This window comes from Sphaerodactylus townsendi, linkage group LG03 (assembly GCF_021028975.2).
Source record: "Sphaerodactylus townsendi isolate TG3544 linkage group LG03, MPM_Stown_v2.3, whole genome shotgun sequence".
Lineage (NCBI taxonomy): Eukaryota > Metazoa > Chordata > Lepidosauria > Squamata > Sphaerodactylidae > Sphaerodactylus > Sphaerodactylus townsendi.
This window is the reverse complement of record NC_059427.1, coordinates 62885936-62913316: the sequence shown is the minus strand read 5'-3', so window position 1 is coordinate 62913316 and position 27381 is coordinate 62885936. Positions and strand designations below refer to the sequence as shown.

The 27381-nt window shown below is 40.9% G+C and overlaps 1 protein-coding gene and 1 non-coding gene across 2 annotated transcripts in view; both read left to right on the top strand.

The window, feature by feature from the left end:
- Positions 1–1075: 1075 nt before the first annotated feature.
- The window catches only part of IARS1 (isoleucyl-tRNA synthetase 1), a 115485-nt gene continuing 89179 nt past the window's right edge, over positions 1076–27381 (top strand). Inside the window, exons 1-8 of the mRNA XM_048488688.1 lie at positions 1076–1202; positions 6415–6540; positions 7040–7196; positions 10367–10486; positions 11828–11910; positions 17670–17787; positions 20183–20330; positions 24092–24179. Coding sequence (XP_048344645.1) covers positions 6422–6540; positions 7040–7196; positions 10367–10486; positions 11828–11910; positions 17670–17787; positions 20183–20330; positions 24092–24179 — 833 coding nt within the window. The 5' untranslated portion in view covers positions 1076–1202; positions 6415–6421. The remainder of the gene's footprint in view (positions 1203–6414; positions 6541–7039; positions 7197–10366; positions 10487–11827; positions 11911–17669; positions 17788–20182; positions 20331–24091; positions 24180–27381) is intronic.
- Positions 5517–5648, top strand: LOC125430365. The gene has a single exon (XR_007244151.1). It is a non-coding gene; the product is annotated as a small nucleolar RNA SNORA84 (small nucleolar RNA).

Here is a 27381-nt window from a genome sequence, read left to right as displayed (position 1 = left end):
AGGAGGAACACACACCCTGCAGGCAGTAGGGTGGGAAAAACAAGGGCCCGCTCGCCCCTGTCCCGGGTGAGTGAGGGGGGAGAGGCTGCACGCCTGCCCAGCCGGCGGAGTCACAAGTGCGTGCCCCGCAGATGGCATGGTGGGGAAAAAAGGCCCGCTTGCTCCTGCAACGGGGCAAGTGAGGGAGGAGGCCGTAAGCCTGCCCGGCCAGCGGCAACTGGAGCATGCGTGCTGTAGGGAGCAGGCGGGTAACCAGGCCCACACATTCCCGCAACGGGGCGAGTGGGGGGGGGGGGGAGGAGGGGGGAAGGCCGCACGCCTGCTGGCCGGCAAATTGCAGCCGGTGAGCACAGCACATGGCTGGCACAAAGGAGGGTGAGCCTCCTTAAAGTCTTGGTTTACTCCTCCTTTCTGCAGTAATGCCAGCCCTTGCCAGGCATGGCTCCCTTTCCATTTCTGTCCCTACTTGGGCGGCATCTGCTGGTTTCGCCTCACCCCATCCCCACAGCAACTTCAGCCCGGGGTGATTCCCAGCTTTCTTTACATGAATACAAGCCTTCTTAACTCCCCTTTACATCAGTGTATAGGATTGTGTTTCTCCTATTAGCGTCCATAGGATTATTTTTTAAAAAAATTTTCTTCATACACCCGCACTTGTACTATATACAATCATGTTTTTGCTTTTATTTTAAGGGGTTAACTTTGTCATACAGCGATTTAAGTCCTGAATCATCCCATCGTCTCCTATGAGGAAGTATCAGTCCCCGCTATCACGAGGAGGAAAAACAATAACGTGGCATCAACCAGGAGAAAAAATAGTCTTCCAACAAAAGACTTCTCAATAGCATATTATGGAGAAAATCTGGAAGCAGCATCCCTTTAAACAGCATAAATTGCACCTCCTCCCTAGAAAACTACAACCAACACAACCCAATCTTTGAGTCTGCGCAAAGAAGCCACCTCCATTTCCTTCCTATGTTTTGCCGGCTCGGCCAACATTTATGGTTGCTGGGAGCCCTTCGTGTCCAATTAGAGGGCGTCTTGTTTGCAGCCAATGCATGGAGTGCTAAGTCAACGTGCTAAGAAGGCGTGCATCTCGCTCTCTCTTTTTACTTCCTGCACTTCCTGTCATGCTTTCCATTACTTTCAGGTTGCATCATTTCTAGCCGGTCGGGTGCTGCGGTCACTGGGCCTGCTGGCGGGTGAGTGAGGGATGGAAGGGGGGGGGGGGGGGAGAGGAGCGGGGGTTCACTCCATATCGGATGACTTTCTTTTCTTGTCACTATTTGGATCATGGATCTTTCCGCAGGGATTTGCTCTGTGGCTTTCCGGTTTCAGGTGGCGAAAGTGCTCCACTGTGTGGGTCTGACGTCTATGGTTTACCGTCAGATGGGGTGTTTTGGGGTATACGTGTGCTCCTTTTTGATGGCTAGTATTGTGTTCTTTTGCAAGACTGTTTCTCACTAAAGCTGAAAAAGAAATCGATCTCCCATCAAATAGGGAATACATATGCAAAATGTGCATTAAAGGTTTCATACTTCTGTGTTTTGTCTCTTTTTAAAATTAGCTGTTATGTACAGAAATGCTTTAAGTCGCCTATTCTTAATGCGTTTAACTAACGATTGGGATGAAAGGTTCGGTTCATTCATGTGGCTTACCCTTTAATGAGGTGCATTGAATTTAAACTCATCAGGAATGATAGACATTGACAATGAATTAATGTAGTGTATTTAAGAGGTAGGAGCCGCATGGCGTAGTGGTTAAGTGCTTGCAGTGCCACTCACACTGTCAGGAGTTCGAGCCCCCTGTGGGCCAGATATCCTGGTAGCTGGCTCATGGTCAACTCAGCCATCCATCCATTCCTTGTCAGTAAATGAGTACCTAGCTCAGGGGTAGGGAACCTGCGGCTCTCCAGATGTTCAGGAACTACATTTCCCATCAGCCCCTACCAGCATGGCCAATTGGCCATGCTGACAGAGGCTGATGGGAATTGTAGTTCCTGAACATCTGGAGAGCCGCAGGTTCCCTACCCCTGACCTAGCTCATAGCTAGGGGGTAAAGAATAGCCGGGGAAAGCAATGGCAAACTACTCCACAAAAGTGGCTTGCCTATAAAATCACTGCTTGCAGTGGTACCCCAGGATCGGATACGAGTGAAGGGGAAACTTTACCTTTTACCTTTATTTAAGAAGTATTCTGGATGTTAGTTTCTAACAGCCAACCATATGGCAAGTGCCATATGCTTTTGGTCATGCCGCTGTAGTAGCCACATTAGGAAACTTACCTACAAAAGGGTCACAAACTTTAGATGAGCTTTGTTGACCCAGGACACAGTGGTTGTCTGGGTAGACAAAAGCTGCAATTATCCTAATTGTATCTCCCACATGCTCTACAGTAGCTTCTTCCTTTGAGTTGCTTGCTCTGTGTAATTTCTTACTAGTACTGATTAGAAGAAAAGAGAGCGTGTGTGTGAACATATGTAACATGGTGCAAATGAAGTGTCATGCTTGGAACAGCCTGGATTCAAGTCCCTGCTCAAGCCATGAATGTTACTTTTTTGTAGCCTGCCTTGTGAGGAAAATGGCTGCTTCCATCTGTATCTGCCACTCTCAAGGTTCTTGTCAGAAGAATAAATATGACAAGAAAATGGATATAATAGCACCTATGCAGTGTCTCAGAGAATTCAGTGCACTTATACATTATCTTAGTAATTCTTCCTACAATCATGTAAGTTGGGCTGTGTGATGGAGAGATTCAGAAACCAAAAGGTAACATAGGCATGAGAAGTAGCTTTGATCTCAGGAGAGAGATCCGGAAATCCCTTCGGGGGTAGGGTGGTTTATCAAAGTTTATCAAGGTTTATCAAGGAAGGCAGGCAGGCAGGAAAGGCAGGCAGGAAAGGCAAGCAGGCAGGCAAGCAGGCAGGCAAGCAAATGTACCAGGGTAAACTTCAGAAGACCTAAATTACCTCGTTTTGTGGCTGGAACAGAGTTTTACTGATCCATCAGAAACAAAGGCTAAGGAGATTCCACCTTGGGCTAGGCTAAGGGAACCAGCTCCCTGCCATGGCTGAGTTTTGAAACAAAGGAATCCTATGAGAATGAACTATGCTGAGGAAACTATGTAAAAGCAATCTTTCTTATTTTATTGTTTGAAATAAAGACTTTAAAAACTCAGCAGTTGGAGTGCCTGGTTGGAAAAGAACCTGGATTTGTAGAGGCAAGGCTGGAGCCCTCAGTCTTGATCTCGTGACAGGCTGGTTCCAAATTTTGTGAGATCTTGGGCAGATAGTGCCCCAGTAGAAGCTATGGACCCCAACCACTTCCCCACCTCTGGGAATGTTGATGCCAGCCCTGGATGTAAGTTGTCTGCATAACCCCTAAATATGGAGGGTAGGAAGGTTGTCCAGAAACAGTGACTTGTCAGGGACACCTAGTGAGGCTGTGGTATATGCTTTATTGTACTCGAGAGCTTATTTCTCCAGGCAGTTTAACATGGTCAAGCATGTGAATCTGCCTTACACTGAGTCTAACAAGGTCAGTTTCTGATTAGCAGTGGTTTCCTAGGGTCTTGCAAGATGTCTTCCTTATCACCCATTTCCTGATTTTTTTAAAACCGGAGAAGCCAGAAATTGAGCTTGGGACTTGGGCATTCCATGTAGAGTTTGTGCCACATGAGCCACAGCCCTTCTCCCTTGTGTGGTTCTCCAAAAATGTTTGTAACTTTTCCTTATAAGGATATAGATATCCATACATAGTAGAAAACATGGCAAAGAAGTAGTCACATGGAACTAATTACACTACATCTACTTTTTTTGTGAATGCAGCCCAAACCTGTGTTAAGGTAAACTGAGAAAAAAATATAAAGGTTGGTTAGGAAGGACAGTCACCAGAATTAATTGATAGTTGCATTCCTTGCTGTGTCTTTATTGGAATACTTGTGGCTTCTATGGATACTATGGGGCATAAAGTACCTGCTGGAGGCATAAAGTACCAGCTTTAATGTACCAGCCATTCATTAGCATGTACAAAATCATTTACTGTTCATGCACTGAAAGCATAGTAGCTGAGCAGGTTCAGTGCTCAAGGGGCTGCTTGAGGAGTCAGCCGGGCAAGGGGCTCTGGCATGGTTTGAGTGTAGATATCTGACACCCAAACTGTGCCTGTGGTGCTCCTGCCTACCTTGAAGCTCCCAAAGACAGCATTGGAGGAGGTGTACCCCAGCTCCACTTGGTTCTTGTGCTACTGGCTTCCAATGAGAAGAGGTGTCTCTGCCTCCCCCCTGCCATCACTGGGCTTCAACACTTGATGCTCTAAACTGGTGACTTCACAATTATTCATTTGCTGGACTTGTGCATTTTCAGCATCCTTTGTTTTGAGTTCTGTATTTTTTCCAATCACCTTTGTTTTATTTGTGGAGCACTTTTATTCCTGGCAGTTGCTTTGAGGGCTTTCTTCTTTCCTCAGGAAAGAAGGGGTTTGGTATTGCCAATATAATAATTCTGTGAACTAATAGTGCTTGACGCCTTCCTTGTTCCAGCCTTTCTCTTCCTTGGAACTTCTCAAGTGTGCTTCAAGTAGGCATTTTAGAACCAGTATATGCTAATTAGAGTTAACTGCAGCTACCCTGTTTCCCCGAATATAAGACATCCCTGGAAAATAAGACGTAGTGGAGGTTTTGCTAAAGTGTGAAATATAAGGCATCCCCCAAAAGTAAGACGTAGCAAAGTTTTTGTTTGGAAGCATGTCTGACGAACAGAACACAGAAAAATAAGACATCCCCTGAAAATAAGACATAGCGCATCTTTGGGAGCAAAAATTAATATAAGACACTGTCTTATTTTCGGGGAAACACTGTAGTGCATTACAATTAGTAGTTACTTCTTGTGTGAATGTAACCCCCATGCTCAGAATGGGTTGACCCAGAAAGGGGTGGAGACTCAAAGCAGCAGGAGGGTGCAGAGCTCATGTAGTTTGGAGGAGACAAGGCTACCAGACTCCGACCTTGATTTGTATAAACCCTTAACACCTTGTTAAGGTAACTGCAATGTTGTTGGGAACTAGTGGGAAGGTAGTTGTTTATTTTTGCTATGTTGTAAATGTTGGAGTTTATTGTTCCAGGGTTTTTTGTGTTTGTAATGGGTGAGAGTTCTCCTGGAAATCTTCATCATGTTGAATCCTGTTCACCAAGCCCTTGGAGTCTTCAGGAGCCAACCCACTTGCAGGAAGAATTGGACTTGGCAATATCTGAAGACTGTAACTAGAAGGACTTGAAATGAAACCTGAACAGGACCTTGAAGTGTGATGTTAAATGTTGATGTTTGATGTTATATGTTTTTAAAATTTGTTGTTGCAAACTCATTCCAAGTTCTGCCCCACAGAACCCACAGATAGAGGTTACATGAACACTGGGCACAGATCTTGCAACAGCTACTGTTCGAGATGTGTATAGTAGAAGTAGTTTAGGTTGGTTTAAGTAAGCTATTTAAATAAGTCCACAAATGTCCCTAGCTCATATGCCCTGTGGTTACTGGTCACTGTTGTCATTGTACAGTGCTTCAGTTATTAAAAATGGGCGAAAAGTAATACTTTGACATATGCATGGAGTCTGATATTTAGTAGCCTCCATAGCCCGGTCATTGTTACACTTCATTACTATTGTGTATCTTTGTTTTTATGACTACCAATATTTACATGGTTAGTATTTACAAGAGCATATGTACATGCCTATGTGCATGCTTAGCTTTTCCTTCTTTCTGAGAAAACTGTTAACCTTTTTCTCTGACTTTCAAAATTGGGACATATAGGAACAAAGCAAGCCAAGTCACTACTAGTGCAACTCTGTGGACAGTTACTTCAGTTTAAGTCCACTGACTCCAATGGGCTTAGACTGGAGTAACTCACCATAAGATTGCACTGTACAACAGAAGGCTTCTGGGCACAGACGTACCAAAAGTTGCGTGGAAAACTTGGCATTTATTTTTCAGTCCTCACACCAGCAGAGTGAGAGCGTTTATATACTAGTAAAACTAGGATAATGTTTGTCTTTATACAGCAGGGTGTCCAAGTTGTTGTCACATTTCAGTCAGTGCTCCAGCAGTAGTGAACGAGCAATAGTAATAACTGGATCTATGTCTTTTATTATTCCCATTAAATAATTATATCTTGGGAAGCTGCTAGCATGGTATCTGCAATGACAAATGACTTGGAATAACCTTCTGGGTTCTTTTCAAGGGACATACTTGGCTGTAGCAAGTTGAGACCTGTACTCAGGCGTGGGACGAGGTCTTCAGATTTTGATGACCACTGTATTAAGTGATATATACAGCAGAAGGCATTGTGTTGCATAATGTACGTCCCGTGAAAAAATGATCTCTGATCATTTGTATATTTTTGAATTGTCTTGATTTACATAGGAAAGCAATGGTTCAACAAGTTGCAGAGAATATAAACTTTCCACAGGAGGAAGAGAAAATATTACAGATCTGGAACACGCTGAATTGTTTTCAAGAATGCCTGAAACAGTCAAAAAACAGGCCTAGGTAAGATGAGTCCCATTTTTTCTTCACCTTTCCTATGAAAAAGCAACTGCTCCTGGCTTGTATCCTCACATTGCCTCCCACAGTAGTCGCTGCTGCTGTGAGCTACTTTTGTCTGGAAAGGCTGCCTAGGCAAGGCTCTGACTTTGTAGAGTGAAATTATGCGGTACAAGCTGCTGCTTTTATTACACAGCTTTGCTTTCAGTCAACATTATGGTTCAAGTCTATCATTGAAAAAGTAATGAGTATATGTGGGTATGTGTACTGATGAGGTTAGAGCCAAATTGTGATATTCCAATTTCCAGAGGAACAAGAGAGCCAAATTATAAATGTTTACATAGAACAACTCTGGGAAGATTCTTAGTAGGATAGCATTTGGAAAATTATACATGTCAACATATACAGCTTTTCTTATACAGAGTGATTTACTGTGAAAAACAGATAATACATATGGCCATCCTTACCTCTTTGAAACAGGTTTTTTTTTTTTACTGATCTGCAGGTTTACATTCTATGATGGCCCTCCATTTGCTACAGGCCTTCCACATTACGGACACTTACTTGCAGGAACTATTAAAGACATAGTCACTAGATATGCTCATCAAAGTGGCTTTCATGTGGAAAGAAGATTTGGTTGGGATTGCCATGGCTTGCCAGTGGTATGCTGAATATTTTCTCATATTAAAAAGTAGTCTGGATTTAGTTTTTAGTGTATTAAGTTGAATGTTGATTCCTGCATCTGAATTTATGGTTTTAAAAATGTGGATAGACAAATTCACCATTTTCATTATAGACATAGCTTGAATGCACTGTTTGAATAATGCTTTTATTGGCTTAAGAAAAATAAGCATTCTTAATCCAGGTAAGGCTTCACCAGAACCTCCTTCATTTTTTTAAGACATCTAAAATGAATGGATTGAACAGTTTTGATCAGAGACGTGTCCTGGCAAGATTTTCCCAGTCAGGAAATACATGGATCTTCTGTACTTTCTATCCTCCCCCTCCCCAAGATCTTGTCAGCATCAGTCAAGAGAGTCTATAATCTTTTTATTTACAAAAATTTATATCTTACCTTTTGTCCTCACAAGGAATACCAGAGTGGGTAACTATTTAAAACACACATAATGACATTACATCTTAAAACGATGAAAATCAACCCCCTCCCCCCAAACACACTTCATTAAAACAAAGAAAAAACACAATTAAAATATATACAAAGACATAAAAACAGCCATTAAAACATTGGTCTCACTGAGGGAATGCCAGCTAAAACAATAACGTATTTAATTCCTGGCAGATAGTGACAAAAGGGGACAGACTGATCTCCCAGGGGAGAGAGTTTCAAAGCTTTAGGGCCATGACTGAGAAGGATCTCTCCCAAGTTGTCACCCATCTAACCTCAGAAGGGCCTTAGAAAGTGACTGCAGAGGTTGCATGGATCCTTAGGGGTTTATACGGTTTGTTGATCCTAAACCATATAGGCCTTCGAAGGTCAAGACCATCACCTTGAATTGTTCCTGGAAATAAATTGGAAGCCAGTGTAGATGGGCCAAGACTGGAATGATATGGACTCATAGCCCACTCCGTTCAGCATGCTGGCTGCAGCATTCTGTATCAACGGAAGTTTCCAGCTGGTAAAAAGAACTCCTGGCCACAACTGCCTCTTACTTATCCAGCAGTAGGCCTTGGTCCAGGAGCACCCCTAGCATATGGACCTGTTCCTTCAAGCTGCAGACCATCACAAAGAATAAAACCTTAAATCACGGGTCAGATCATCTGCCGACCAGTAGTACTTCTGTCTTCATGGTATTGTGCTTCAGTTTATTATCCTGCATCCACTCTAAAACTTCTTCTAGGCACTAGTTCAGGGTTTCTGCAGCCTTCCTGGGCTCAGCTGGAAGTGTGAGGTAAAATGGAGTGTCATACATATCCTAGAATCATAGAGTTGGAAGAGACCCCAAGGGCCATCAAGTCTAACCCCCTGCAGTGCAGGAACAGCAAAAAATTTGCTTCCGTCAAGCCGGAGGAATATGTTAGTGAAAGCTCAGCTTCCGTCAAGCCGGAGGAATATGTTAGTGAAAGCTCAGTTAGTGAAATCTCTCAAGGACCTAATCTAGCAGTTTCATGTAGATGTTAAAGAGCATATAGCACAAGGTGGAACCTTGTGGGTCCCCTTGGCCTTTGGCCAAGTGTCAGTCCTCCAACACCACCTTCTGAAACCTACCTTGCTGGTAGGACCAGAACCATCACAGTGGTGTATCCCAGCCCCAGCCCAGATAAGTAGTCCAGATGGATACCATGATTGATGGTATTGGAAGTTGCTGAGAGGTCCAGGAGCATCAGCAGAGTCACTTTTTCTGGCCATTTCCAGCAACAGTCATCCACCAGGTTGACTAAGGCTGATTCAATCAGATAACCAAGCCTGAAACCAAATTGAACTAGATCTAAACATTTAGGGAAACCTTGCAATATGTGCAACTGGCACCTGTTCAGTCACTGTGCTCAATAATGAAACATTTGTTCATTTAATTATTGAAGTCTCTTGGATCCAATGTAGGCTTTGTTTCAAGTCTGGGAGATCACCCCCTCTCTGTTAAGGAAGGATTAATTACCTCTTGAACCCAGTTAGCCAATGTGCCCCCCTCCTTTCCAGGAGGTTTAAGTAACCTGGAAGGGGTGGGGTTTTATTATATTTATTTATTTGTTCAATTTTTACTCCACCCTTTCCTGACAAATTGGGTTTAGGGCAGTTTCCAATAAAATGCAACAGTTATGACAAATAAATATAAATACATTAAAACCACAAATAATAAAAAGTCAGTGGTGTCAAACACAACAGGTTGCCCAATCAGAAGGAAGGGCCAAAACTGAAAGACTAAAAGTAGGGATATCATAATAATAAGTGAGCAAGGGGAAGGGAAATGGGGTCAGCAAGATGAAAATTTTTGCTGTCCTCTGCCATAGGCCTGGCAGAACATCTCAATCTTACAGGTCCTTTGGAACTGCCTCACATTCTGCAGGGCCGGGTCTCACTAGATAGAGGGTTCTACCAGGCCAAGGCTGGCTCTAAAAAGGCTCTGGCTTTGGTTGAGGACATCTGGATGACTTTTGACAGATGGTTTTGACAGGTGGATGCTTCAGACATCTTTGACCATTTGTATTGCATTTTTTCCGGGGGGGGGGGGGAGATCAGGGTGTTTATGCACACACAGGCATGCGCGTGCGTGCGCGTGCTATGCTGGCCACTGGTTGCACTGGGTTTCTGTAGGTGGAGTAAAATGTTAGGCCATGAAACTGTTTTCTATGACAACTTACTGTTTGGTGTCTGGGTCTTTTTATATTTGTAAAATAGCAAATGTTTCCATTTCTACTTTCAAGTTCGTTCTGTGGGCCTCTTTACATGCTCATTTTGCACTATGATTAGTATCACTTCTGTCAATCTTGCTGTCCCTATTTTCTCTAGTATTTCTAAGTTTTAACTCTTTCCTGGATTCATTTGTTCATCTTTCTTTGCCTTTCCAGTTTTGGGAAGGAATAGACTATCTTAAAGGCACATTCTGTGCCAAAGAGCATCCCCCCAAGGACTGTGGATATGTTCAAAAACTGTTTAAAAATATGAGGGGAAGTGTTTATATCAGAATATTTACCTTCTGGCTGTGAACAAATCCACTGATTAGAATAGACTATTCTTATTCATTAATATTGAAGGCCTAAGCTGGGTACACTGTTGCTACATGGTTGAAACATGACTTTTCCCCCAGTTACTAGGGCTGTATTTTTAGAAGTGTAAGCAATTCATGAGCTTTATAACACCTTTTGCTCATTTCAGGAATATGAAATTGACAAAGCATTAGGGATCAAAGGTCCTGAAGATGTGGCAAAAATGGGAATAGCTGAATATAACAACCATTGCAGAGGAATTGTGATGAGATATTCACAAGAATGGAAAGTAAGTAAAGCTATTTAATAAGCCACAAGTTTGGACTTGTTCCCATCCACCAGATTATTTGTGACAAAGGTATTTCTCTACGCTTCTGTGTGTGTATTGGTAGAGATCCAAAAGCTTGCAATATCTTGGAAATTTTGAATAGTGGACTCCTGTGCCATCTCACCGTTCTCTTCAGTTTGAAAAAATGATTTGTGATGTGGCATAATATGGCATGTCGCTGTGAAAAACAAGCCCCAGTCTTACAAATCTTTAGCCTTACCTGATAAGCAGCAGTAGAACAGGTGCCTTTCCTTGTCCTCTCAAAATACCAAACACTGTGTGAATATATGCATTGACATATTGTGGAATTGTAGAGTTGGAAGAGGTCACAAGGGCCATCAAGCCATGTCATTCAGGAATACACAGTCAAAGCACCCTTGACAGAAGACCATCCAGGCTCTGTTTAAAAATCTCTAAAAGAGATTGTGTGCCTCCCCCGAGGCAGTGTACTCCACTGTTGAACAGCCCCTACTGTTAGGAGGGGCAACCTGTCCAGTCAACAGAGGCAAACTGTTGTAGGTGTAAACAATCCAGTCAACCGAGAATATGGACCTTCAGGGTTTATTATTGTTGTGCTACAACTGTTAATTATAGGAATAAGATGGAGCTCTGAAAAGCAGGTTGCTATGGTAGTGTTATGTGGTGCTTTTTTTCTCAGCCCCGGAAATAGATGCCATTTTACTTTGACTTTCGCCTCAATGTGTAAATGAAGTCTTATACATTTGCTGCTATGGCTAGGGGAAGGCTAACAGGCTGTTGGCATTATATGATTCTTCAAGCTGTGTGTAGCTTGTGGACTATATTCTGCTTGCTTGTAGTTCTTCCAGAGAAGAGTCCCATGGTGCAGAGTGGGAAGCTGCAGTACTGCAGTCAAAGCTTTGCTCATGGCCTGAGTTCAAGCCTGAGGGAAGTTGGTTTCAGGTAACTAGCTCCAGGTTGACTCAGCCTTCCATTTTTCTGAGACTGATAAAATGAGTTCCCAGCTGGTAGAGAATAAAGTGTACATGACTGGGCAAAGCAGTGGAAAATTATCCTGTAAACATTGTCTGCCTAGTAAATATTGTGATGTGATGTCACCCTATAGGTCAGTAATGATCTGATGCTTCCACAGGGGTCTATCTTTACTTTTACCTGGTTTTCCCAGAACAAAGATAATTCCTGAAAAAGGCAAAGGGCTGAATTTACCAAACCATCATGCTAGAATAGAGTCTCCTTTTGCTCTCCCTTGCTACAACAAGACATAATTTATGATCTGTTGTTTTTACTGAGTTGCTTCTAAAGTAAGATTTAATTTCTTTGCAGGTCAGTGTTACAAGGCTTGGCCGGTGGATTGACTTTGACAATGACTATAAAACACTGTATCCAGAGTTCATGGAATCTGTGTGGTAAGTGTACTTTTAGAATTCACTTTTGATGTATGTAGTTGGCTGCAACTGTCCAACAACACACATGCTTACTATAATTCTTAAGGACTTGTTAGGAAGTACATACCTTCCAGAATTTAAAAAGTGAAAATGAGGATGCTGCCGTTCACAAGTTTCCAGTAGAAGTGTGGAGTAGTCTTCAGAAGCCCAGATATGATCTGACAGATAATTGTGGGCCAGGTGTATCATCAGCAGAATCCATATTGTAAATATGCTACAAAAAGGAGCCAAAACACACTGTTTGTCAAGAAGTTAAGTGTCTATTCTCTTGGTGTGCACTCTAAAAAGCATTAGTTCCATTTTGCAGATGAAGATTACTGAGGTTAAGAGATGTTATTTGCTCCAGCACAAATAAACCATAAATAGAATATTTTGTATATCACAATCACTTCCATTTTACAAATGGGGATCACTGAGTTCTGGGTTTTATTACTGGGAATGCTGAACTGCCAGCAGAATTTTCTGGTAGCCTGGGTTTCTTCTGGTCTGTAAGGATCTAACCTGCAGGAACAAACAAAAAATGTCTAAAACAAATATTGGTATTTGCTTTTTGCTCCAATCCAAACAGTGTGAATCTAAGTATCATTTAAAGTGTTGTCATTTTTTGATGCTAGAGTATAATGATCACATACAGTTTACCTTTTACAAACTCAATCAGACCATAAAATGAGATTGGTCTTGCAAATCTGTCTAGTCTGTTGAAGACCCTCCAAGAAACCCACAAAGCAATATGAAGGTAGCAGCTCTTTCCAGTATTTGTCCTTAACCACTGGTTAATGCTTGTTTGTCCTTAACATTAGGGGCAGTATTTCTTTAAATAGTAGAGCCATAGTGTTGCCAGCTTTTTGATGACTATATTGTCACTTAGGTAGTGGATGAAGCTTCTGATTTTTGCAGGAACACTCAAGGATTCCTAGTCTCACTTGTGTGTTCACTTGTTGTAGAGATTATACACAGATGGAGTAGTCAGTGGCATTCTCTGCATTCTTAAGCATCAAAAGTTGTAGCATTATCTTTTGGAATGTGTTTTTTATTCTGATATAAGAGAAGTATGGATTTTTCTCCTTCTTCAAGGGAGGGCAAATATATTTATTAGCAAGAAATTGGAAGTGCTCCTAGAAGGTATTAAATACAAGGCCACTTTGACTGTAATTAAGCCTCCTCTCCCTGCCCCGCCCCCTATGCGGTAGCAAGATATAATAATATGAATTAATGAATCTTAGTCTGGAATCTGATTATTAGGATTGCTTTTAACTTTATTAGTGTGAGACTGCTATAGGCCATTGGGTGGAATGAGTAGTTTCATTTAAATACGAAAAACAGTACCTAGAGAAATTCATTGTATAGTTCATACTTTATGAGTAAAATCTAGCACCTTGGATTATATTCAAAATGTCACAGGATCTATGAGATCTATGGTGATGGTGTAATGAGAGACCCAGCATGGAGTAGTGGTTAAGAGCAGTGGACTATAATCCGGAGAACTGGATTTGATTCCCCACTCATCCACACGAGTAGTGGACTCTTAATCTAGTGAACCAGATTTGTTACCCCACTCATACACATGAAGCCTGCTGGGTGACCTTGGGCAAGTCATCATTCTCTCAGAAATCTCTAAGCCTTACCTAACTCACAAGGTGTTTGAATAATAGGTGTTGTGTTGAACAGGGGTCTGCAACCTGTGGCTCTCCAAATGTTCATGAACTACAATTCCTATCAGCCCTGGCAGGGTCTGATGGGAATTGTAGTCCATGAACATCTGGAGAGCCACAAGTTGCAGACCCCTGGTGTAGAATAATGTATAAATAAATGCTCTGATTGATTTGCATGCCATCTGGCCGGTGACACCATTTTGTGTTCAGTAGCTGAGAGTTTAAGTTTTTCAGCCCCTTAAAAGCTTTTTGACATTGCTAGCCGCTTTTTGCAAATAATTGTTTATTTCGGTCCTATAAACATGGCAATGGAAAATTTCCAAAGGCAGCATCTAGTACTCCAGTCTGCTTCCAATAGCAGTCAGGCAGATGTTTCAGAAAAACAATATAAAAGCAAAAGGTGTCCCCAGGCAAACATCTTAAAAACACAGAAAACAGGTAGACAAATGCTACAGAATGGAAATAGAGAATTAGAGAAACTCAAAATAAGACGCACCTAAGCTCATACAATAAATAAATATTGGAATATGTATGCATAATATATTGCACCTGAGTACTGAAGCGACCTTGAACTGCAAAGAAAATTTGGGGTATACACATTTGAAATAAAGCATTCACATTTACACAAAGCACGTACATAGATAATTAACAATATTGGATTATTTAAAAACTATTGGATAACTTAAAAAATAATTCACAACATTATAAGATTATATCGTAATTATAGGATCATTATTATGAGTTGTATTTTTTGAATAGTCCAATATTCTTAATGTTGGAAATTGTGTGGCTACTGTAATTAATTGGTTTTTTTTCCCCCTTTTTTGAGACTTTGGGTATTTTTGTTTCTGTTTGTTTTTGGGTCCCCAGAATCTAACATTTAGAAAAAAGAGGTTTTGATTTGCTCTTCTGGAAATAACTTGATCTTTCCCTTGGATAAATGTTTTTGGTTATGGATGCATCCATCATTCTGTGGTTCTGATCTCATACTCCACAGTCCATGCAACTCTTCTCTGCAGACTTTCCTTCCCTGGGCAACATACCTGTCTGTTTTTATTCTGGTGATGGTACATAGGTTAGCCATGTTGGTCTACAGTAGAAGAGTTAGATTTGAGTTTGAGACCCAAAAGATTTCTGGAGTTTTAAATAAATATTTATGAATAAAGAATTTGAGCCATTATTCAAACAGCTGGAACACTCGCTCATATGTACGAGGGGCTCTTGCTGTATTTCTCAAGTAGAATTTTTCTCTCCCATCAATTCCCTGCCCCAATCACAAGGGAAAATTTCTTTTGGAACTGAAGGGACCTCCACACTGACATAGGTATAGATTTTTTATGGGACGGGGGTTCGGGGACGAGGCCACGCCCCCACCTGCCTCTGGGGGCATGGCCACACCTCCCCAAGCCCCACCCCCAGCCTAAGTGCTTCTAAAAGCAGCTCTCTGAGGCAAGGGATGGCAGACTCCCGTGACCCGCCCGCCCCACCTCCCCCACCAGCTGGGCTCCCAGCTGGCAGCCAGCAGTCCCTTCTCTCTCCCCTCCAGGCAGAGGGGTAGCTAGGGAAAACGGAGTGCAAAATGTGAGGTTTGTGCACCCCCCCCCCATTGGCCACTGCTGTGATGCTGGAATCCACCCCCAAACAGCATCACTTTCAATGGTGTTTAAATTAGGGAGCACAAATTCTTCTTTTAAATCCACCTTAAAGGGAGACTCTGAGGTCCCCAGATAAAACAATATTGAAAGTGATGTTGTTTTGGAGTGGATTATCCCCCACCCTGAAACAACATCACTTTCAATGTTTAAACTGGGGACCTCAGATTCTCCCTTTAAATTCATGCCGAAGGGGGTGGATTTAAAAAGAGAATCTGGGAAAATTTGGGGGTGCCAGCTGTCAGGAGTACAATTGTTAAGCTAGCAGCACCAAACTTTCAGGGTATCTTTGGGAGACTCTCCTGATGATACTACCCAGGTTTGGTGAAGTTTGGTTCAGGGAGAGTCCAAAATTATGGACTCTCAAAGGTGTAGCCCCCATCTCCTAATAGCTTCCATTGGAAACAATGGGGGATGGAGGCGCCCGCTTTGGGAGTCCATAACTTTGTACCCGCTGGACCAACCTTCAGCAAACTGGGGTGGTATCAGCAGCAGACTATCCTGACGATACCACCCAGGTTTAGTGAAGTTTGATTCAGGAGATCCAAAGATATGGACCCTCAAATGGGTAGACCCATCTACTATTAGCTTCCATTGGAAACAATGGGGGATGGATTCACCTGCTTTGGGAGTCCATAACTTTGTACCCCCTGAACCAAACCTCACCAAACTTGGCTGGTATCATCAGGAGTGTCACCTGATGATAGCCTGAAATGTTGGTGCCGCTAGCCTAAAAACTGCGCCCCCTGCAGGCCAAAAACTGAAACCACACTTTAAAAATACAAAAACCCACAAATGGGGGGGCGGAGCTTCAGACATTCAATGGGGGGTGTGAATCCAAGAAACACCCCCCCCCCCTTACCTATGTCCTTGGACCTCCAAAAGATGGTATGGATGTTTGGTGTTCAAGTAAAAACTCAAAACGCCATTGAATTCTGTTGGAGTGGTTATTGTGTATGCCAGCCTTGGTTTATAGTTACTTGGGCTGAACTGCAGGAATATGAGCTTGCATATTAAAATAAGCTGAGATCTGTGAGAAATCCCACTTCTTGTATACAGTCTGATATCTCGCTAAAAGGTGCTGCTATTCTGTGTTGGGATTGCATAGTTGAATTTTAGTGTTGTGGAAATGATCAAATGCAGTATAAATATTTAAGTTCTTGCTGCTATTTATTAACTTATATTTCTTATGTCTGGCAGACAGTCCTGTAGTAAATTTCTTTGTCTCTGCCAGCAAGTAGCTTACTGATTCTTGCAGTGCTGAATTGCTTCGTTCTGTTGATGTTACACAATTAAGATTCTGACAGGAAAAAAAGGAGCTCTTTACCTGCATTTGAAGAAAATTCCACAAGAGGGAATTGTTGACTGAATTTAGCTTACCAGCTTCGCTACTGGGAGGTTTTTGAAATTCTACATTCACACAAGAGATTTGGATTACTGGTCTAATAAAAACTTCTGTTTGGAAAACAAATAAGAAGTCTTGATTTTTCATGTTCACATTAAAGTGCATCCATTCTAATTGACTGTAGAAATCAACTTTGGTCTGTAAAAGGCTTTTGGAGGCTCTAATTTCTTGTCAAGAATAGCACACTGCTCTGTTCTTATGCATTTGTTGTAATAATTGAATGATCCTTTTAAATGTATACCAACAGTAAAAGCCATTCTGGTGTGTGTTCTTACCTTTTTTTAGCTTAGGCGTTGTGGAAGTGAAGACTTAATGGTTTAGTGTAAAGCCCTTGTGGGAAGTAAAGGATGTCTTTAGCACTAAGTGATCTTCGATGCCTACTTGACAACATTTTAATTTCAGCAGTAGGTAGCAGAGCATCTTGATGTGCGTGCTTCTACTGGATAGGAAGAGTTGAGTTTAAGGACAAATGAAGCTGTGTCGATAATCTGTGCAAAAGGGCAGGTGTTATCTCCAGGGTTCAGGGGAGAGGCACGAAGGGAGTGATTGGCCAGGACAACTCTGTGAGCTTGGCAGGATGAATGAGGAATAGGCACCAGAGTCAATAGCAGTTGTGTGGCATTTTACAATTTCTCTTTGGATGCCAGAATACTCTGCTGGTAGGTATGCACACACAGACCTGTTTAGGCTGATGCGTAAATTGTGAAATAAACAATTATGAGAGTTCTTGCTTCATCTGCTTGATCACCTGAATTGTTGCTCCTGGATGTTCTTTTCTGTGTTGGAAGTGCTTGTAATTGTCAGTAAAGTCCAAGATGCGCTTAAAAAGATATTCACCATATAATACCCCACAAGGGGAGGGGGACCTGGCTTTCGACAGAGGCTGTGTCTTTTCTATGTGTGCTAAACAATGGTGTAATTTATTTCTGTTTTCAGACTCTTTTCATTAACATTCTTTCGTTCTAAAAAATTTCCTGCTCTGTTTAAATGAATACATTATATTCTTTTCAGGTGGGTTTTTAAACAGCTATATGACAAAGGACTGGTATACAGAGGAGTTAAAGTCATGCCTTTCTCAACAGCATGCAACACACCCCTTTCTAACTTTGAATCTCACCAGAATTATAAGGTATGTAGGTTTGTTTGTACAACTCATCTATGCTTTTTGCTCGAAAGGGTTAAGTACACTTGTTAGGGTGATGTCTAGGCTTGCCAATATACTTCAGGGTGCTCTACAGTGTATTTACATGTACAGACTGGGCTAATCATTACTTCTCTGGATCTGAACTGTTCTGTGCATCTCCCTTTTATTTGGCCACAGAAGGCTGATACAGACATAACATCAAGGCTTGCTGAAGAATAGTTAAGAGGCCTCACACTATGTGTTCATCTCAGTGAATCACTGATTAAGCACATTGAAATAACACTTGAGAAAAACTTGCCAACTACTCCATCTTGTATAATAACTAATTCAGATTTTGGCCTGATGAATATAATTTATGTTATCTTACTCTGAAGGCTAGGTATCCAGCATAAGATGTTCAGGTGCTAGTCCACATGGAGTTTAATAACTGTAGGGGTAGATAGCTACCAGCTGGGAAGTCTCTCTTCCACCCTAAATCTCCTCCTCCCTCAGTACTGTAAGCTCTCAGGGGCTTGACTAACCTAGTTTTCTCTCCTTGCTTTGTTTTCTGCATGTTTGTTCTTCAGCTAGCACTCACCTTCCTTCATATTCTGTACCTCCTTGATAACAAGGAATTGCCTTGTCTTCTTCAGTCTATTTTTGGAAGTATTTTATTCCAATCCTCTCCACCACCACCCAATAAAATTTGCAAGGGCATATTTGTTGCATACTTGGGAAATGCTCTTCCTTTTTTCTATGTGTGGCTCCATTTCACTGCTTTTCTGCTGAGTTCTCGACACACTTGGATTCTGTGAAGGGTGGGTATCTGTGGGCCACCTGATTGTACTGCTGTTACCTACATGGAGCCGGATGATTCAGAGGGTCAGATCCCTTGAGCATAAGGATTTCCCTCCCTGTCTTTTCAGCTGCACTGACAGAAAACAGGCAGAAATTGTGATTTCCTGCTTCCTCTCACCCCTTGTGGTTATTGGACTACATGAGTCCTGCAACCCCAGAAATAAATTTCCCTGATCAGAATGGAGTGTGGGGGTAAGGGGAATGTGAGAAAGTCATTGCCTGATTGATTGCAGGGTCCACTTCACTGAGGTGATTCTGATAGTGTTTCCTTTTATAAATTATTCACCACCATCCTTCCATCAAGATTTGCTGCAGAAAGCCACATAGCTGATTTAGCATGTGGGTAGGTCTGTGTAAATGTCTTTTCTGATTCCATCTAGTTTTCTAGAGATCAAGATTACTGCGTTCATGATTAGGTAGAGACATGAAAAAGCATCTCCTGACAGGCTTGGTATATTTGGGTAGGGAGATGATGGGGAGACTAATGCAACTTATTTAAATGTTTTAAATGTTTTAAATAAGTACGTTAGGTGGAGTTTTGAGGGAAAGAAATACCTGAGTTTCTGTTTGTATAAAAATGACATTTCAGTGTTGCAAATATTGATGCATAATTAACCTGAAGTAGGAAGAAAAGCAAATCCATTATGTGCACTGGAAGAAAAACAATATTGCTTCTGTAGAGACTGAACTTAGTTCTTTTTTTAAAAAAATCCCTGTAATCAGAATAGATGAAGGACATCTAGTTCTAGGGAACAACTAATTGTGTGGCAGCAGAAAAATAATAATTTAATTATTATTAAAGCAAGACTGTATGGGGAAACAAGACTGTATAGGGAAGGAGGTGGTTCTTTCTCAGGAAAGTTATATGTGTCATGAAATGGGAAATCTATTTGTATATGGGATAAAGTTAGGAACATTGTAGTAAAATATATATTGCCTTTATGATCTCAGACTCACGTTGACTGTAGGCTTGAAAGTGGTAAAATTTGCAGCAGCTCTGTTCAAATAAAAGGGAATTGCTGAATGTTTTGCAATGTGAATTGTTTGATGCCTATCTGAATTATACTGGCCTTGAGCAAAGTTTGGGATTTGATTAGAATTGACATGAACTATTATGGCTGTATGCAGTCTCCCTTCTGTTTGTACATCTGTACTGGCTCTATGTGAAAAATGCTAATTTAGATAAGTGGGATGTTTTGGTCTCAACCTTGCTGTTTAAATAAATCCATAGGAAATCTCAAGTCTTTGGTTAAAATGTTCTGTACTGAGATGAATAACTTCTGTCTATTCATTTATTCCAGCTATTAGTTAAGGTGTTCAGCAAGATAATATAAATATATTTGCTGCTATGTTGTTGTTACCTTTGCATAAATCATTCTTATCTGTAAGTGATGAGAATGTTGCTGGCTGTAATGGTGGTAGTAGTAATAATAATAATTAGTAATCATAATAGTTATTATTTTGCTTTTTGTGTTTATTCGCTAATGCATTAAAGAAGTTAATTTTCTGTGTGACTTTGACCCTTTTAATGTTTTGTTTTAAGGATGTGCAAGACCCTTCAGTCATTGTTAGCTTTCCACTTGAAGAAGACGAAAGCATCTCTCTTGTTGCTTGGACAACAACCCCTTGGACTCTGCCTAGCAACTTGGCTCTCTGTGTTAATTCAGAATTGCAGTATGTGAAGGTGAAAGGCAAGTGCAAACCATGATGTGATATACGTAGTTCTAGTGTGTACAAATGTTATACTCACAACTTCATGTCACTAGGCTAACCCCAAATGGCAGTCTTCTCTCTAGGCCATTGCCTGCATTTTATAGTCATTGGTTCTAAAGTTTAGGGATCATTGTTCAATGATAAACATGCACTTTGCCTTACAAGTTATTAGGTTTGATCCCTGGTATATCTGCTGAGAATTAAGTGCTGAGAAGGTCTCTTACCAGAGGTCAAGGATAACTCCTGTGGGTTGCTGGGGGGCATTTCTTTGAGGCAATGGTGTAATCAGCTTTAGAAGAAGGGCAGCCATAGACCAAATAGCACTCTGTTGCATACACATATGGCCTGGATGGTAACCATGATGCTTTCTTATACTGAAATGGACCACTGATATATCAAGGTCAGTATTGTCCAATGTGAGTGGAAGCAGCTCTCTAAGACTTCAGGCAGAGTTCCTCCTTGTTGTTCTCTCCCTGTTTAAACAGAGTAGGTAATATTTAACCTGAAATCATGCTTTAGAATTGGCCCATACTCACCTCTCTGAACTATGTGAGGAGCATCTTTGGTGCTGCTGACATCCATTCATTGAACTTTTGAATGCATGACTTTATTGCATCTGTAGTTCACTTCATAACTTTTGCATATAGTTTGCTCTCATGATTTATTGCTATCCTATAAAAAGGATAGATTTGTGTGCCAGGATCTGTAAACCCGTGTTTATTCATGCTCTGTATAAGTAGAAGAGAGCAACTTGATTTCTCTAAACTTATAGGAACTGTTTTATTTTAAGGTGACAGAAGTGTGCTTACATATGCTAACATGAATAAATTGAGTGAAATCACAAACCTATTTTGGAGATAGTTGCAGTAAAACCAGAGAAGTTTACGTTTAAGCGCAGTAAACACTTGAGTATGGTATGACATTTGCTGTAAAGATGTCTCTGCACTTTGACATAAATGGTCATTATGCTGTTTTGATTTTTAAGGATATCAGAATGAGTTAAGATTGTAAATTTGTGCAGCCTATGTGATGTGATACGCCGATTAGCAAGAAAAGAACACTTAATAGCTTTCGGAGATCTAGCAGATTATTTTCTTTAGCCATGCTGCTGCTTTCTACAGCATGAATCTAAAACGCAGAACTAATTATGAAAGTAAAGATTCCTATCTATTTAACTCAGTCTTGCAGTATGCAACATTCTAATCAGTCTATATATTTTTAATTGTCCTAACTGTTCCAGGACATCATGAATAATGAGTTCACTTGCCTGACAGAAGTCATTTGCTCTTCACAAATGGGCAGGTGGCTAAATGCAAACCTTGTTTAACTTGGCACATTTGTTCTGTTGTCTTCATTTTTTAAAAAACGGTGGTAATGGAAACTAACTTTATGTTGTCATAATAAATCTTACAAAGCTAGGGAGGAAGGGGATAGCACAATGCTTATATAAGTCCTGCCCTTCAAACTGCTGTAGCTTTTGTTTAGTTCATTATGATTTATTTAATTGGGTTGCCCTCTGATTTACCTATCCAGGATGATCCAGGCTGCCTTCTGATATTAGGATAATGGAAAAAATATCCTTATTAGGGAATTTGGATTTTCAGTTTATTGTCTGCTGCGCTCAGTATTAAAACTTTGGCAGTGTTCTCTTGTAAAGATGTAATCATTTCTATGGACCAGTTCAGACATCATACTAACTCTTGGATTGCACATTACCATAATGTGGCTGTCTTCAGACAAAATGGGCAAATCTTCCATGCCACTTTGCTCATCTATGTGGTCCAAGAGTCTCTTGAAGCTATCCCATATCTCTCTGCAATTCTCAGCAACAGCAAAGTAACATTAGTTGTGCTTTCACATCTAGCTAATCCTATAGCAAACTGTACATGACATGAGGATTGTGCCTTTTCTCCAAAGTGCATTGAGGATGTCTAACTATTGCTTCAGCATTGCTTGCTGCTCAATGCTCTCTTCCTCTCCTCTCATCTGCTTTTTTCCCATTCAGAATGGTTACACTGTAGTTTTAAACACCTATCAAATAAAACAATTAAAATCTATGAATACATTTAAAGACAGTCAGAGATCATTCCTAAGCCATCAAAAATAATCATTTGGAAAGGCTCTCCTTTTAAAGGGACTGGAATGCCAAAAACATGGAAGCCTGTCAGATGCATTCAGGAATTTGGGTTGCCAACCAACAGGTAGTACCTGGAGATCTCCCCGGATCACAGCTAATCTGCCTTTGGTGCCTTAAACAAAATATGAATAATGCATATGTGTTCATCTGATTTGCAGGCTAGTACACTATCTTGGGATACTGGTAATAGCAGCATTTAATCAGATGATTTTGGAGTCTTTGTGTTTTATCCTGTCACCCAGTTATCAAAATTTCTGGACCTTGCCACTGTAAGGAAGATATTATGTTCTCTTTGTTCTGTATAGTGAAGACTGATACATTTGGAAAGCACTCGTGGTCTTGAAATAGTTTTTATGCTTACTGGAAAAGTGCTCTCTGCTAGCCCCATACTGTGAAGGAAGGCATGGATGTTTAGAGTAACATGGCTGGGCATGTTGTTAAATTACCAGGAGACGTAGCTGTCATCCAAAAATTGGGCAGTAAATGCTCCACTGTGCACCTTTTTGAAAAAGCCAGACTATATAGACTATAAAATAATAATTTAACAATCAGACTTAAATTTTGAACTGGGAAAAGGGTTCAGATTTTTGATAGGTAAAAAGAATGGGCTTTGGGTAGATCCGTCTACTTTTAAAAAGGGAACTGTCTTTACTCTTACAGGTATTCCTTCTGCTTATAAACAAACATGTTTTAATGATTTCTGTTGTTTGTCTCATTTTATTTTTCATTGTGACCTGCCCAGTGGAGCCGCACCATAAAATCTAATCTGTGTGTCTACCTGAGAGCTCTTGGCAGAGGGAACCATTCTCTAGAGCTGAGTTCTCAGTGATTGGGAGTGCTAACTAAGCTTCCTTCTGTGCTTTCACTCCTCAGCACTTACATGTTTCGCAGTCTTTGGAAGTTGAGTGGCATCCATAATACGTTTTGTCAGTTCAGATGCAGTAATAAATCCACTTATATGAATTTTTAGTCACAGCTGCTTATCTGGTTTTCTGAGCAATCTCAAACTTATGGTTTTAAAAATATTGACTATGTCAGTGGTGTAACCATGTGAACTGAGCCTTTGCAAAATGTAATTTCCAACTATGGTTGGGTTCTAAGGAGCCCGAGGCTATTTTACATGATGCCTCCTCACCCTTCCTCTCATGTGCAGAGTTTTCTGCAAATTGTGGTGTGCTCTGACTTCAACATTGGTAAGTTGCACTATCTCTGAAAACAAGTATTCCAAATTCTTATTTACTCTCCAGTTTCGTAATATGGTTTATTCAGTTGGCAGGAAGCCTTACTTGCGTGTTAGGAGGCAATAGTTGTAGTTTGCCAGAAACACAAAAATATGCTTTTGGTGCCTGAGTGGAGAAAATAAGGGAAGACAAAATCATGTGTGCAAGTCCTATGCTTCTTTTAAGGACCATTCTTGTAGCACCAGATTGTGGTTTGGTGTTACATGTGAACCTGCCTGAGAGCTTGTTCTGCTTTTTGATGTTACAGTACAAGTAATATAGGTACTTCTTTTGGTATAATAACATTCTTGGTAATTAATTGTGTGTGTTCGTATCTCTCTTTCTGTGAGAGTTCAGACATAGTATATTTACTTTTTTCCAGACAAAAATACAGGGAAAATCTTCATTTTGATGGAAGCAAGGCTGGTATCCCTCTACAAATCTGAAAATGAATATGTAATACTTGACAGGCAAGTAGATATATTGATGTACATTGTCTGAATTTCATATCTTCTAATAATTTTCAAGAGATAAGGGAACCAAAAGATGTTTGATTTGGTGTAGTGTTTGTGAGTGCTACAGTCTCCTAAAGAATTTGGTACTGGCTGCTGCAGGTTGTGAAAAGACAAACCTGCGAAGCAGATCACTAAAAGCATCACAACAAACAGTAAACATTTCCATAAATATATCCTGAGAAGGAAACCATCCAGATAAGCTGTTGGGCCTTTGAATGTCTATGGAATAAATGGATTGATGAAGGAAGATGGAGAGATGCTTCTTTGTTCACTGTGAAAAGTGTGGGGCGTATGCCCATGCCACACTGCCGAAAGGGAGCTTGAAAAACTGATCAAATTGAGGAGATAAGACATAAAATTTTAGACCTTTTGGGGAAATAAAAAACAGTAAGTCTCCAGGTCTTGAAGACATAAACCTGAGAGTTCTTAGGGAATTCAAATCTGAGATTGTTGATCTACTAACCAACATACATAGCTTATCACTAAATTCAGCCACTATAACTGATGACTGGACAAACATTACACTGACTTTGAAAAGGAATATAGGTGAACCTGGAAATTACAGGCTGGTTAGCCTAACATCTGCACTTGGCAAATTAGTAGAAACTATAATCAGAGATAGAACTATTAGGCACATAAAAGAACAAAGCCTCCTGAGGAGAAATCAACATGTCTTCTGCAAAGGGAAGCTTCACCAACCTTTTTGAGTTTTTTTGGTAAAGTGAACAAGAATGTAGATAAACATGACTTGGTAGACATTATATAATTAGATTTTCAAAAGGCTTTTGATAAGGCATGTTGCCAGAGACTCCATGTAAACTTAGCAGTCATCATGTAAGAGAATGAGTTCCCTTATGGATTAAAAATTGGGTAAATGACAGTAAGCAAAGAGTAGGAATAAATGGATAGTTCTCACAATGGAGGTAAGTCAGCATGGGGGCCCTACAGGAATTGGTATTGGTGCCAGCCCCATTTGATGTCTTCATAAATTATCTAGAACTCAGGGTAAGTGGTATAGGGGCCAAGTTTTCAGGTGACACAAAATAATTTAGGAAGGTGAAAACCAAGAGTGACTTTTAAAAGTTCCATCAGGATCTCCACAAATTGGGTGAGTGGGTGGGTAGGCAACAGTGTTGCAGATGAAGTTTAGTATTGGTAACTGTACGAAGATGCATGTTGGAACCAAAATTCCCAGTTTTAGTTATATGCTAACAGAGTCTGAACAATGAAAGTTGTTTTACAGCAGTGAAAATGGCCAATTCTATATTGAGGATTATTAGGGAAGGAGTTGAAAATAAAACAGCTGATATTTCAGTGCCCTTGCATAAATCTATGGTGCAGCAGCCTCCTTTGGAATACTGTGTGCAATTCCGGTCACGGTGTCTCCAGGAGGACATTACAGAGCTGGAAAAAGAACAGAGAAAAACAACAAAACAACAAGGCTGAAGAGTCTGGTCTTTGCAGTTAAAAAAAGAGACAACTGAGGGGTTACATGATAGACTGCCCACCACGTTCACAGCCGGAATCCCTGTAATAGCCTCAGTGATAGATGCCTTTGGAAGAGAATTATACAGACTCATGGAGGATAGGTCTATCAGTGACTACTAGCCATGGTGACTACAGGAAAGCTCCATTTCCAGAGGCAGTAAACGTCTGAATCTCAGTGCCAGAAGGCAACATCACGGGAAGGCATTGGCCTCTGTGTCCTGTTGTTGGATCACCAGTCCTGTTGTCGGATCATAGTTGACCACTGTGTGAGAAAGGATGCTGGATAGATGGACCACTGATGGCATCCATCAGGGCTGCTCTTATTTTCTTAGACACTGGTTCTGAAGGTTCATCTTTAGCAAGCACCAACTTGTTTTTTTTCAGGTTCTGCTGAAAAAGTAACAAGTGATGAAATTACATTTGAAAGAGGAGTAGAAAAATAAGGATCTATAATTCTAAATCTGTCACTGATGGCAGCATTTGGTCTCATTTGCAATACTGAATACAGTTCTGATTGCTGTATCTCAAAAAGGATATTGCAGAGATAAAAAATGTACAGAAGATAAGATGATTAAGGGGTGTTGGAACCTTTTCTCTGAAGAAATACTGAAAGTCATTGCCTTAGCAGTACATTATAGTTGCAAAATTTGCATTGATGAAGCCCTTTTGGGCAGCTATGGAGACCTTGTCCTGTTTGAATGGGATATTTCATTTGTAATTTGAAAATGGTAATAAGAATATTAAAGAGATATCATTTGATAGTTTTCCAACATCTTTAGCCCATTCCCTGCCACCAAGAACACTATTTCCCCCCCTAATAGGAATTAACGGCAATATTTCATTGTGAGGTAAAGGCTGCATTCATATGTAAGCAGAAAAATGAGCACGAACCTAACTTGTTGCTGGACTCATATGCATTTTCCTCTGTTATCCTTCAACTCACGCTCTGATTGTGTTAAACACTAATTCTGGTTGCCAATGATGTACAAGCATAAGTGTAACCATCAACTAGATCAGTGGTGGCGAACCTATGGCACGGGTGCCAGAGGTGGCACTCAGAGCCCTCTCTGTGGGCACGCACAAACAGAGTCGTTCCCACCACACACATCTAGGCTGGCCTGGGCCGCTGGGCTCGATTATTAGCATTAAACCAGAGACCTAGTTTTGGGGAAACAGTGCAGGTAACCCTGTTAAGCCCACTGATTTTCATGTGAAGAACTAAAGTGTGATCCTTTACCTGGGAGTAAGCTCGGTTGCTGGCAATGGAGCTTGCTTCTAAGTAAACCCTCCTCTAGGATTGTGATTCACCCGTTGGAAGAGTTGCATGGTTGCTTCAAAGCAAAACCACCGACTACCACCAAGCTTACTCCCGAGTAACACACACCTCGGAGTCAACTGTTTTTTCTAAACTAAAACCTCAGTATTCAGGTTAAATTGCCGTGTTGGCCCTTTGCGATAAATAAGTGGGTTTTGGGTTGCAATTTGGGCACTCGGTCTCAAAAAGGTTCGCCATCACTGAACTAGATGTTTTCCTGATGCTTAATTGGTTTATAAATTTGTCTAAAATTCTAGTTTAGGATTCTAGTTAGTTGCAGGAAAGCTTTCTGTGGTTAACCCACCCATGCATACTTACCTGGAGCTGGGGAAAAGCACTCCAAGGCACCTGTCT